Genomic DNA, 14,697 nt, shown 5'->3' on the forward strand with positions numbered 1-14,697 from the left:
AGCTTCCGTAGTGATTGACATTCATTTGCACACTGGGAGCTGGGTTTTGTCGCTAAAGTTTTTTAAAATGTTTTGAATTATTATTATTTTTTAAATGGCATGCGATCTACCCGCACTACCTCCGCGATCGACTGGTAGATCGCGATCGACGTATTGGGCACCCCTGCTGTAGAAGGAGTTATATACAGTACATAGCCATAAATAACTAATAAACTCAAACGTGTGTGTGTGTGTGTGTGTGTGGGGAAGTCAACGCCATCTTTCTCCCCATCAAAGAGTGCACAGAGAGGGGGCAGCTGCAGATGCATGGCCCTGTGCCCTGCTTTTCTGAAAGACACACTCACTCATTCTAACCACACACACACACACACACACACACACACACACACACACACACACACACACACACACACACACACACATATATCTTCAGTGCGAGACAGGGTTTGGCTGATCCATTTCCAGTTTGATATTCGAGGCATGCTTTTTTCAGCAACATGTAACTTAACAGCAGATAACGGCATCCTTATGAAATGTAGAGCATGTAGTTCCGATCGAAGACTCACTGGGTGTGTTCTGTGGTCACGAGACACATTTGTGAATGGCACCTCATATCTTCATGCCTCTGTGACACACATGTGTTGCAGAGAGTATGCAAAGAAGGTGATAATGTGTGCGTGTCGTGGTAGTCAGATGCTGAATAAGCAAGATATTACATTGCATGTATCGGAGTATACGTAAAGAGTTCACACACACACACAGCCTACAGAGGTCTCCCTTCAAGGCCATTCAAATTCCTTTATGCCATCAAAGTTCCCCTGTGACAACACTTTCGATCCTGCAAAAGAAAATATCTGCGAGAGCTCAAGTCACCTCCACTGAATCAAAGGGAAATTCCATCATGGCTTGTTAACCATTAGCCTCCACGAGTCAAGTCCAGTTAGGCTCATTGGATTTTTCTCATTCCTTGACATGCTAATTCAGCAGCAAGGCTTCAGAGAATTTTGAGCTTAACCCCTGACTGGCCAACAGCGTGAGGATCTTCTTCACATAGTAAGACTTAAGGGACTGAACCGGCCTGAACCCACACCAACACAAACACTAGGCCAGTCTCTTAATGCCATCAGATAAAAATAAAGACTTGGATCCAGAGGGAGAGGGGAGAGTTTCTCCTCTGTGCCGTGTTAAAAAGGCATATCCTGTGAAAGGGTGCCACTCACCAACCAGAAGAATACAGTACCCAACTAATCTGCATTCGCTTTGAATCGGAAACAATCGCAAGTGTGTTTACGTGCATTTGTGAAAGAGACCGACCACTTTAAAAAAGTACCAGATAATTATGCACGGCAGAGAAAATGTATTTCTCCCCCACTGGACTCAAGAGGCCGTAAGAAGAAGGTAGACCAACAAGCGTTCCCTCTGGACTCAACCGTTGACACCTTCTGAATAAAGAGGGGTGTCCTTACAGTGGGGCTTATGAAACATTTAGTAGGCCTGGATCAATGGCAGCTGGGGTGTGTGTATGTGTGTGAAACTATCAATTTTCATTAAAAGCTAGGGTAACCAGTAAAGGAGATAGTGTGTCACGTTCTTGTGAATTGAGCAAAGAGTGGAGGGAGGGGAGGGAACAAGGGAGGACTGTGTGAATGCTTTTCAAAAGCCTGCGCAGGATGAAACGCTTTTTGAGGCGTTTTATGGCCTCTGTGAACCACTTGGCAAAGGTCCTCAAACCAGAGCAAGTGGGTGTGACTGAAGCCGGGGCAAAGACACACATGTCAAATTCACCCGCATCTCCAAAAAGCCTGACAAACATTCACCCCACCCCCCCCCCCCCAGATTTTGATAATCGATGAGGTCATTTGTCAAAAAGAGTGTTAGTCTAACAAAAAAAAGTGCAATTTGAAGACATCGCCAATGATGGTGGAATTTTCTGACGACACTCTGAATAGAAATTCTATTAAAAATGTCCAGCCAGTAGCATTATACATGACAACCGGTTATAATTTAGTACAATCAAGTTGATTATAGTACCAGTTGTCACATATGGCAGATTTCTGAACGAAATCTGTCGAAATCTGTGACCGATAAACAAACAGAATAGGAGGCAGATGCCAGTGTGTCTCAGTAGAGCACCTGCTGTTCACTGTGGGGTCTTTCTTACCACCCACCAGCTCCCATTCAGTAAACAGTGATTATGAGAAGAACAGGTTATCAACGCAACACTTTCAGCGTATAAATGGACACACACACACACACACACACGCGCACACACACACACTGCTGAACAGCTCGGAAAGCAAGAACCCCAGAGTCTCAGTCTGGATGCAACAAGTGCAACCAAACCTTGTTGGGGGCCTTGGAGCTCTGCAGCCTACTTAAAGGCTGTGTAAGCACACATTTCTGGCAATGTAAACAACAGAACCCTTCCGCTGGCAAATGGCTGGGCTATTTTTGCCGCAATCTCGACATTTCCCATCTGCACAGAAGCACAAAGACAGCAGATTGTGTTTAATGTGGCCAAGTACACGAGTGTTTGAGCGATGAAAACGTCACCAGAGACGGGTTTGCGCATGCAGTCTTAAACAAGTCCAGTGTTCCGTCCGATCTATGATGCATTTTGATCGACAATGCTTTCAATGCAGCTTTTAGTCGCCAACTTTTGGTTCTCATGGGTTGGATTACACCAGAAAAGAGCGAACAGTCTTTCACCTCCAACAGAAAGGACGAAACGAGCTCCCTCCTCTTCACCTCCCCCATCTTTCAACCCCTCCCTGTGCTCCCAGCGGGAGATGTAGCCGCAACGCAACACACACATCAACAGGGACACACACACACACACACACACACACACACACACAAACCAATATCCCCACTGGGGTGGCCAGTGGGAAAGCTACTGGGTGTAGAATAGCAAAGCCACTGTAACGCTGCCGTCTTTATTTGTCAGCAAGGCCTCTAAACCTGCTGGGAACAGTCAGGAATTTGACTCATTGTTCTCCGCTGTGCAGCTCCATTGTGGGAACTCACAGCACCCTGGCACAATGGTCTCTTGCCGGACCAGGCCATGCTGTAATTAGAAAGAAAGAAAAAGCTCCTCTCGGCGACTGCTAAGCTATCCCCTAATGCATGACTTCACAGGACAACAAAGCCCGTCCACACACACACACACACACACACACTGGGCTGGCCCTTCGAATGGGAGCTGGGGAGAGCAGTTACACAATGGTGCTCTACATCTCCTCATCAAGCATGTTGTGTCCTCAACTGAGAACAGTATAGTAGAATGTCACGGCTTTCTAGGAGACTGGTTCGTCAGATTCGGGGGTGAAATCATCCTCTTTTATGGTCGCTTTGAAATCAGCCGTTTCTCTGATAATAGATAACGTTATCGTGTCATGTTTCAAGACACTGGCTGCGGTTTAGGATATTCCTGCAGCAGCTGCAAGATAGTTTTGAAATCAGAGGATGAATATCTCTGACGGCGTAACTTGACATGAACCAGTGCGAACCATGTTTTAATCTTACCATTGCTTCCTGCAGCTAACAGTGTTTCAATTCATGTACCCTAATCTTAAAAACAGACTACAAAACGGCTGTGGCATGTCCAGAGTGAGAAAAAGCAGCTGAGGTTATTCCCTGCACAGGCAGACAAAAGCAGCTCTGTCTCTGACAGGGTGATGGACGATGACTGATGAGAGAATAGGGGGTCAAAGTTGGCGGGGGCTGTCGTGGTTGAAGCGCATCAGCTACTCTGAGCACCAGCCCCTGGGCTCAGTCAATCCTCAACTCCAACAGCACACGACCCCAGACACAGAGCTGGTAACCTGTCAGATTTTCAAGTTTAAGCAGGTTTCGGGTGGGTGGGGGTGGGGGACAGCTTGGCTAATTATGACTGGTGCGAGGTGAGATTTAACATCTGGAGGTAAAGCAGAGCAGAAGAGCACAGGAGGTTATGAGGTACTTTGGATGTCATATCATACGACATGATACATGATGACTTCATGAACCGATAAGAGGATAGAGGAAAAAAACAAGATGGAGCGAAAATGCTTGGGAAAGAGATCAAGCTGCAGGCACATTAGTGACAGTCTTTGCAAACCCGCATCAACCAAAACAGTTGTTCCTGAAGCTAAGGGGCGTGAAAAAAACTGAAAAACTGGTTGACTGGGTCACTGAGTTTACAAGGTGAAACATCATCAGGTTTGAGTTCAGTTTTACATGCAGCTCTTCCACAGGGCCTGCACTTCCTTTACTATGTTCTCTTACAATTGAGGATTCCTCGATTGGTAAGCAGCACATATATAAATGCTTATTTGCTTTCTGAAAGAGTTAAATGAGAAGATTGATACCACTGACATCCGTCCGTTAAATATAAGGCTATAGTCAAGAGCCGGTTAGCTTAGCATCGTGCAAAGACGCTCGACACTAAAACGAGAGCGCTGTTGTTTGATGAAACAATCGATACATAAGACCGAAAGAAGTAGACGCGGTCATCGAGACGCCACCCATTGAAGCGTTTTGAAGCCTTGAGTTTGGCGATTTCGCCATCTTGGAATATGCCCACCGCCATGTTTTGCCATCTGGTTCAATATAGGGCAGAGTGACTATTTTTGAACGCAGCCAAGGAAGTAACTGGTTGTGCCCTCCTTCCTTCTCCTCTCATTCCTGGTCCTGCTTCTTCACCCAGCACAATCTTCCATCTTTCCTTGGCCTCGCCAACATTCATATTGTTGCGGTTCCACCTGTTGACATGTGACCCAAGATAGCCATGTTTCTTTCAGTTTTAATCACAATAGGTGCGACATCAGAAGGCAATAAGGACTCTGAAATGGGATGTTGCATAACAGACTGCGCTGTGTGTGTGTCAACAGGATTTCTCTGACACTCACTTTGCTACAGCCTACACATTATTTCCCAACGACAAAACTATAATTAAAGACTGTCAATCTTTACATGCAGACAGACAGAGGGAAAGAGGCAAAAAGCAGGGGAACAAAAAGGCAGAGACAGAAAAAGACAAGGAAAGACGAAAACAGAAAATTACCACTTTTAAGAGGCGGCATCCCCCATCAAACTTAACCGCTGATCCAAAGTCAGAGCCAATGAAACACAAACAGGACGTAGAAGAAAACTAAAAAAGCACAGGGAACTCAGTTTTGTGCGTTCATCCCTTCACATGTATGGTGTATGATCAGGGTGGCCCTACACACTGATTACAGAGCAATTTACCAGCACCATAATAGCTGCCTATGGTAACCACAATTAAGATTAAGATTTTGGGAAGGAAATATGGGAATGGTGTGCTAGCACTCAAGGCAACACTGCATGTGGGCATATTTTCTTCCAGAGCCAAACTTCCCTTTGCATTCATTGTGCCATTATGTCCTATGATAACGCTTTTATGAAACAGAAAGATACGACAGACAGAAGCAAGCAGTTAATTAGACTAAAGATAGCTTCACATGGCCCATGTGGCTCATGTGGTTGAGTGCGGCACTTGCTCAATTCCTAATGTGGATCCCCAGAAGCAACTTTGGATAAGAACCCGCTAATTGCTATTAATCTCCCAAAGGGTAAATCCCCCCCTTGAATCTTGTTGAAAAAGCAGAAAGAAAGATTCCACTGCCAAGTCATGCAGGGGATTTACGCGATCAAAACCGACAGCGGGTCCATCTCTGACCCCGGCACAGTGGAGGGCCCCCTCTCAGCCGGCACCGTCCACACGCAAATCTGAGCTCGCTGCCTGCTTTCTACCCGGGCCAAACCCAGCAGGAGCGCTTCACTGGAGGCAGCACAGAGTTCGTCTAGTGGTCACAATTGTTGCCAACAAAGAGCTGAAGCTTTGGCTGGAGATGTAAATAAAGTTTACGGCCACTATAGTGACAAGGGAAGTGGGAATCCTCTTCAAAGAAGACCAACAAAAGAAATACTAAAGTACACACGCCTCACAAAAGGAGAGTACACTGAACACAAATCAACAAAGTCAGCTTTCCCACGAAAATTCCTAATGACTCACTGCTCATAAGGCGACAGAGAGAAGCGGATAGAACGTACACTTGAAGGAATCATGCAATGCAAGACATCGCTATGCGGCCTTCAGGCCTTTGCCAGTGGATCCCGTTCTCCCTGCTGTGAGAGGGAGAGGGGCAGGGGGGGGGGGGGGGGTGAGTCATCTTTAAAGAAAGGTAGAGATGAGCAACAGCGTGTCACCCACGGGCCAGGACAGGGCGCCTGTGACGCAGCCATTAGGAACATTCAAGACACGCCTTATACTTGTTGTTGATGCTCTAACCCAGGGGTGTCAAACTCATTTTAGTGAAGGGGCCACATGCTGCCCATTTTGATCTCAAGTGGGCCGGACCAGTAAAATCATAGCATAATAACACATACAATGACACAATGACAATATTTCTCCATGTTTAAATCATTGGTGAAGCTTTTTGGATGATAAACCCTATTTTAAAAAGGTATTTCTACAATAAACTAGAAACATAAAGACCAAAAAGTCAGACATCAGCCCACTGTCTACCTACCGGCTCTGCAGATTCCCTCACAGTTGGGCAATATCTTTAGTAATGCCAGTACTCTAATAAATTGTGACTGTGGCTCAATAGTTAGCATGCCCGTCCTACAATCAGATGATCAGTGGTTCAAGCCCACTCAGCTAGTTTTTTTATTTATTTTTCTGTAATTTTAACAATTATCCCGCGGGTCGGACTGGTCCCCCTGGCAGGCCGGATCAGTATGTTTGACACCCCTGTTCTAACCAATGAGGTTAGACGGACACGTGCACATGCACGGACACGTGCACGCACAGATGCAAATTGCTCTTGCCACAAAAAACACACACCCCGCCCATATCCAGGTGAGGTTTGTTTGTGCTCCTGCCGGCACCTGTTGTGGGTCTTCCTCCTGCCATGACATGTTAAGAAAGGGACAGTCGTGTTCATATGAATGATGAATGTGTTGTTGACTGGTAAGAGTCCCCCATACAAACAGATGAAGGGCAGGTGAGAGGCTTTTCCCAGGGGACTACCCCAGTGGAAACAAAAGGACAGATCAACAGAATCTCCGATCATTGTTGCCTCAGGTCCATCATTTATTTATGTTTTTAAAGATCCAAAACCCACATTTTGCTCTACTATCCTCCAACCTATTGAATTGAGATGAAGGGAACTACATTGTTTTGTCTGAAACTTTCTTCTAAGTTCTCAGCCTTGAGTCAAGATCAGCTGAGATAGGACACAAGACTTGTCAAGTTCCAGCCTCTGGCAAGCGCGTCGATTATTTTAAAGGCCAGAGGGTTGACAGATTTCACGACAAAGTCCAATTTGACGAAGCACAACCGGTCGGATCTGTCACGGCTGACCTGCATTATTATAAGTTACCTGCATGTTAGTCGCTTTGCCTGTTAGAAGAGCAAGAAAAAAAAAGAAGGAACAAACAACAAATGTGTTTTTCTTGAAACGTGACCTGTGATGGGGAAGATGAATGAAAAGTGAACAAGATCCTCTGGAAAGGCACAGTGCGAATGACTTCACTCCTATTCATTTGTGGAATTTTTTTGTGGACTTCCTTGGGGAATTTCAACCATAACAAAATGAAAACAGAAGCTCGGCACAGTCCTTTTACCCTTATCGCCGTCCTAGAGTGATGTGCGCTTGTGTGCTATAGACATGCAAGGAAAAGCACCCGTGAAAATAACCACAAAGAAAGTATGGGGCTTCCCTTTAATCATGCAGGTGTGTTTTCTTTTTTCTTTCCCTGGTTAAAACAAACACTTTCATCCATTCAGGGTGCCACGCTGCTTTGTGGGCCTCGGGGTTCATCAATGCACTGGCAGTGCTGTGAAAACACAGACTGCCCATTACAGCTGCCGTATCCATCAGCAGTCACTAATGTAACAAGTAAACAAGAGAGCCGACGGACTCAGAGCCAGTGAAAACACAAGCTACAACCAGAACGGATTTCATTCCAACACAATGTGATGATGCAAATACAAACATGGAGTGCAAAATGAAAGCCAGTAGATTATCTTTAAGTTCAACCATACGAGCGCATTTCCTACAGGGACGGCAATTTTTAAACCGTGTGAATTAGCGAGACAGGAATTCAGTCGGTCTCTGTAGAGGACCGGGAAAATACGGACGAGTCTGAACATGTTCTGAACAAGCGCTCATCTGGCATCCACCCAAGCGCCCGGCTCAACCCAAAAGTGGGTAACAGTTCATAAAGAGACGCGTCACATCATAATCATGATGACATTTACACTCCATTACAGTGTAAGCTGGGGGCAGGATGAAAGAGCTTTGTGTGCATTTGGTCAGCGACGGGGGAGCATCAACTCGACCGAGTTCAGCATTTTAAATCCGTTAAAAGCAACTGGTGGCCCCAAAAGAAACAAAAGGGACATGTGTGACCTGTTTTGACTGCTCATTCGCAGAGCTGCTGGTTTGGTTTGGTATGAAGGAGGAGGAGGAGGAGGAGGAGGGGACCCAGCAGTAGACTGCATTCCTCTAATGTCCTGTGGGTATTTGAGCATAACTGCATTAGCAGTGCTTTGATAGCAATATCAACACAACCATTCACTTCCTTTCTCTTCTCTACCGGAGTTTTAAATAAAAAAAGTCACCATACAAGCACAGATCTGGTGCGGTAGCAGGTGGAGAGTTTAATATATATTTTTTAAAAAAGGACTGGGAAAGTGAACCTCATGACACAAAATAAACCAGTGAGTCATGGCATCCCTGCACGAGAGGCCAGTCAGTGCGTGACCCGTATTTGCACTTGCGCCCGCTGTGCCACCTCAGGTTGGAGCGTTTATTCCTGTGGCTTAAGCGCGGCACTTCACAGGCCAATGCTCTTAGGGAAGAGCGGGGCCAAGTAGCTTGCAGGTCCTGCTAAACCGAGATCATCTGAGAGATTTGCAATGCACATTTTAGATTTGAATACAGAAAGCAAACTGGTCCAGCCCAGGTTGACCGGCATACAAGGTGACACTTGTCCTTTGCCTGGCACGGAGACAAAAACTGTTGGATATTCATGCAAACGCAAACTGCTTTTGATTTACTGATAAGAAGAAGAAAAGAAAATAATAAAAACACCCTGTGAAGTGCTGTACAAACACAACATCAATGCAGAATGCACTGGTTGAAGCACAACTTTCAATCAAACCTGTGTTACGTCTTTGTCTCCTCATTGCAAGATTAGAACAGTGACATTAACTATTAATGATTTCTCAGAAAAGTCCCCATATGTTAGAGCTCCTGGGGCTGTACGGCTGGGACACCAGGCTGTGTGAGAAACGGGCCGGCAGGGACGAAACCACAACAGTCCTTTTCAGTCTCCTCTCCCCGGGGGGAATCCTCTTACAGCACTTCCCCTGAACTCTAAATGCCCTTTTCTATGGAACGGTAACGTGGTTATCTGGAACACAATAGGTCAATTTTAAAAGTTGACTGGCCAGATGACTGGAAACTGGGAAATGACAAAGATAGGAGTTTTAATTAGGGGATATCAAAAAAGGAACATTGACTTTCGATAGAATATTATTTCAATGTTGTTACTTCCTTAAATCGGTGAGGCTTTCCACTGTTCCTAAAGCCTGTGTTTGGATTTATTCAACACCCGTCCTCTCAGATGCAGATACAAACATAGAACCTCACTTATCCGATACAGCCGGTGCGAAAAGAGAGGCGTCTGCAAAACGTCTGTTCACGCTCCTGTTTAGGAAGTCTCTGTTTTTAGCCAGATAAGGATCATGAGCCATCATTGCCCACACCTCAATATCACCTCAACAGATAAGGCTGCCGAAAGCAACCCGTCAGTGGAATCACTCAGCATATGCAGACTCGGAGACAAGCGCTGCTATTTTCTGAAGCACACACACACACACACACACACACACACACGTTTGCCACCTCTCTGACAAGCTAATTGCCTCCTTGGCACTTTGGTGCGAGTGGAGAGGCAGGACACAGCAACACACGGGCTTGCTACTACTCTCAAGTTTCCATCCACACAACATCAAAGCCGCTTTATGACGTGGTGAAGGGACACTGCATCTGGCCGTTCGTGTCGGACTTCTGGTTATGGGTAACGTTCGACACCCGTACACGTCACTGATGAGCTACTGAGAGGCAGGCATGAGAACATGGGTAGGACGCAGATTATGGGCCACTTGATCAACAGGATTTCAGTGACTTCTTTCTCAAAATAAACCCATCACGTGCTTAAATCCACGTCTAGATACAGGGTTTTGAAACTTGATTAGCCGGTATACAAGTACAGAAAGTGCTGGAGGACATCCAGGATTCCAGCTTGTCTGGACTTATAAAAGCCACTCTGTCAGACTTTAGTTGTGCAGATTTGCATGTTTGGAATGCCTTGTTAAAACATTGGCAGTCTTACTCTTACAAGGTGGACAAGCGGGGAGGGGAAAAAGGAGAACATTTTCATCTTATTTAGGGCTAAACATTCTCCTCAACAGTGCCAGACAGTCTCAGCGGAGGCATTGCCAATGGATTCAGGACTATATTTGGAAAATGACGAGCAGCATATGACTTAAACTTTTGACTTTGTGAATGTGGGTCACCGTATCAATCATGTTACTGTAGATAGTTCCTCAAACATTAGTTAACTTTACACAAACCCAAAATGTAATAATTTACTAATTAAAAAAGCTAAAACATAGTCCTGCTGCCTTCATTAGAAGAGGGCCCTCCAGGGTAAGTAGTCCCACACATGACATATGGAATACCTATCACACGACACCACAGGTCCAGCTGGAAGATCAGAGTTTCTGGTGAGGGAAATGTCCTTCAGGGCAACTCCAGTCCCCAAACAAAAAACAAACGGGGTTTAAAAAGAAAGAACCAAACGCCCTTTCACTGGCAATAAACATCCACCAACCGCTGCTTGATCTCCTGGAACAATGCAAGTGATTAACAACAGCCTCAATACACAAAAGCAGTCCCTGTCCTACCGAGGAGGCAACAACCTGGGGCAAACGAGAGCGGCGGTCTTCTTCATACGGCGCTTTCTGGAAGTCTTAATTGAACTTCTTTCATGCAGGCGCAACAACTCTGCAAACGCCTGTGTTTGCGATTGGTGTGAACAGGTCAACCGAGGCGATGACCCCGCTCTCAAAGAGGATTGTACTTTGGTGCGGTGCCGCTTGAGTTGGATATGAAAGGAATCACACAAGTTGTTTTCTTCAGTCAAACATCAATCAGTGATAACGTGCCATGTTGTGGGCTGTGTGTAGCACCGAGGACAATACGACTCTGTTGAGGACCAATAAGGTTTTGTTTATTTCATGTTAAATTGCGCTACATTTTTTCCATCAAGAGATGAGGTTAAAAACGTTCTTTAAGACTCGACTGACCTGGCAGGCGGACTGACCTGTCGGTGATCTGTGGAGTGGTTTTAAATTATGACAACAAGCAGCGCTGTATTTGGAATATTAGCGCTATTTGATTTGCGGCTCTGGCTACTTAAAGGCAAAGTGATTGTAGTCTACACCCACCGACGACGCCTCTAACCAAAGCAAATGGTTGTTTGGTCTTTGCTAGACCACAATGAGGAAAGTTAAGATTTCAGGGGTGACTCTGCGAGGCTGCGTCCTCTGCTTCGTTGAGTTTGGAGTGTACAAGCAAAGCATCAGTGGGCGCTTTTGATTAAGTTGAATTAATTGCAACCCTGATTAACAGCGATATAATTACCTAATTGGCCTACTGAGCCACCAGTTGGTACTATGAATCGTAAGAAAGAAAAGAAGCTGACCCTATGTTCAATATGACTGAACCAGGTATGCAAAAATAATGGGTTTTCTGAAATATTCCCATGAATGGTTTGCCGTCAATACAGTTAGTTCAAATGGTTAAATCCTAGAGACAACTACAACTGCAGGGTCAGATCAATAGGGCCTGTGTAGAAAACTACAATTGTTAGCTTGACTCAAAATCAACAGATACTGCACTACAACACCGTCATAGTTCCAACGAATAAAACTTTAAAAAAAAAAAAAAAAAGAGTTCACCCTTGAGATACAAAGTATGGGATTAAAAATGGAAGTCACCTATGATTTGTTTTGGGATGCTTATAAAAATGTCCTAAACAGTAAGCAAAGACAAGGAGCTTCAATATAAACAGCCCCATTACTAGTTTTGGTCACACACACACACACACACACACACACACACACACACACACACACACACACACACACACACACACACTTGAGTACTTCCATCTATTCTTCACATACCATTTGGTGTCGCTCACACATACCTACACTGTGACTGAACCCAGACTCAAACTGCACTTGTGTCATTGCCATAGCGAGCATTCCTGAGCATCTGAAACAGGTATGGTTTCATGAAGTGTTAGGGGGAATTAATTTAAAAAAAAAAAAAACACTAAAACAGATTGATTGAGTTCCAATCAATTCGACTTCTTCAGAGGGAGCAAGAGGGCACATCAGTATTCGTTAATTAAAAACACTGAGTGTGTGTATTAGGCTGTGACAGTGATCCCCATCTTTACTCACTAGTAGAATCTGCCTTCAGATACGAGAGGAAACAGCAGATAGGAGTCTGTAACGGGAGGATAACGTTATATGACTTCGTGGTTTCCTTCGGAAGTGTGTCCGTTGTCAGACGTGTGTACCTCCAGCACTGTTGTTGGAGAGTTGTCCGCTAATGCTCGTCGCCGAAAACCGAATAAAAAGGTCACACAGAACTAGATTCCGACATCGCAAATGATTAGAGTTACACAGCGCAAGTTGCTAACATCTGGAGGAGTAAAACGCAGACCCATTGTTAGCACCTCGGCGGAGGTATGTTGTCACACGGGAGCAGTTTCTACGAAACTAGCTCGAGATAACCGGGCGGCGACTCGTGTGGGAATGGCTTTTAAAAGACCATGTGGTATTTTTTTCTGGTCCCAAAAAATTCATAATTTAGCCTTATAAACAAAAGTGCGATAGACTTACCTCTCATCCATTCGACAACTTGCTTTTGCGTCCACTTTGTTATCGGCTCCATGGCTCCTTTACCACAACACGGAGGCAACAAACGTGCCAAAGTTTTTTGGCGACGTGGTTGTACAATTTAAATAATGAAAAAAATACAAAATAAACAGTTGCTGTCACATTCTCAACAGGTTGGTGCTGCTCGTCTGTTTGTGTTCACCCACTAAACAACTCCGCACGCGCGTGAGTGGAGGTTGGACTGAAATCCACTCACAGCTCCTCACCGCCTCGCGCAGGGATTCATGCTGCGTTCACGTGCTGCCGGGAATACTGGGATGAAACACAGTTGGGGTACAAATAAACGACCAAGCAAGCCCCGAAATAAGATTTTTGCGTGAAAGTATTTATGATTCGACTTATTTTATAACAGCCATTTAAAAAAATATATTTCTGACCCAAAACACTCGAACACAAAATAGTCAGTAACTAATCGGAATGGGAGCAAAAGTTTACGGAGAGCACCTGAACTTACCATATGATGTAGGTAGTTTCTGTATGTTCACCGCCCTCATTTGAAACTGGAGGTGTGTGTAGGCCACAAACAGTGTGCTGCCCAGTTTATATATTATTGTGTTTCTCTTGAAGAAAACTTTTCCAGAACACATATTTAACTGTGAGTCTGTCAACATAATATAAATTGCGAATCACAGTTAAAAAGGTCAGTGCATCCTTGCATTAAACATCTCTCTATTCACGGGTCATATTGGTAATAATACCTATACATGACATTAAGTCCTTATTGTTTCATTACCATTTTTTTTAATACCACGTAAGAAAAAGCTTCAGAAGCTGCTGGGACTTTTTTCCTTCCACTAAACTGAATGTGGCTCAGTGCTGCTCTCTGTTGGTGACGAGCCTCTCAGCTGGTCATGTAGAAGCAGGCTGTACACACATGTTCACATTGGATACACTATCAGTAACTCATTAAGAGAAAATGTATACAGCCATCCCATAGTTAGAAAGATACTATTGTCTAATTTGTGTGTGATTGACATATTTGAACAGTAAGATGATGTAAAACCCCTTTTGGATTGTTATTTGGCAATATCTGATGTATGATCGTAAATAATTTGCATTTGATTTGACCCAACATCCTCTTGTTTCCTTGCCTGATACGGTGACATATGCTACAAGCAACATGTAGATCGGGATTAGTGAGAGCAGGTGTACAGGTATATTCTGTGGCAACAACTAGCTACACAAAAAATTAGAAGTCATATCCAGTAGTGTCAGTGTGTTAGGAAATATCAAAATAAAGTAGGACCTTCTTTTTTTTAAATAATAGGGTTGATCTATTCCATACAAGTGTTGAAACTCCAGCATGTTTTGGCTATTTGCCCTAAGAGGCTTTGCGACATTAAGTAACCTCTCCTGGTTTATTGTTTTTTAACAATCTGAAGCACACCTTGCATGTGAGAGTCCCGGCTCTTCCCGTCACTCCATTACTGAACAGCTGGAAGCTGTTTTATACTCTGTACTGTAATCAGCTGCAGATTCCAGCTCGGCTGTTATTATACCTGGGAAAACTTGAAGCCCCAATGCTTCACAACAATTACTTAGCGTCTTTGTCCTTGTTCCAGCATGCTGGTTTCCTTGCTGCCAAGACATATTTTGAATAGGAGTCCTTTCGTTGGATTAAAGTTAATTAGAGATATCTTCTCCAC

The 14,697-nt window shown here is 44.5% G+C and overlaps 1 protein-coding gene across 1 annotated transcript in view; it reads right to left on the minus strand.

The window, feature by feature from the left end:
* Positions 1 to 13,132, minus strand: part of LOC306735840 (connector enhancer of kinase suppressor of ras 3-like) — a 44,185-nt gene extending 31,053 nt beyond the window's left edge. Inside the window, exon 1 of the mRNA XM_079217400.1 lies at positions 12,995 to 13,132. Coding sequence (XP_079073526.1) covers positions 12,995 to 13,046 — 52 coding nt within the window. The 5' untranslated portion in view covers positions 13,047 to 13,132. The remainder of the gene's footprint in view (positions 1 to 12,994) is intronic.
* Between the last annotated feature and the right edge of the window lie 1,565 nt (positions 13,133 to 14,697).

The sequence above is a fragment of the Taurulus bubalis genome, assembly GCF_910589615.1.
Source record: "Taurulus bubalis genome assembly, chromosome: 4".
Lineage (NCBI taxonomy): Eukaryota > Metazoa > Chordata > Actinopteri > Perciformes > Cottidae > Taurulus > Taurulus bubalis.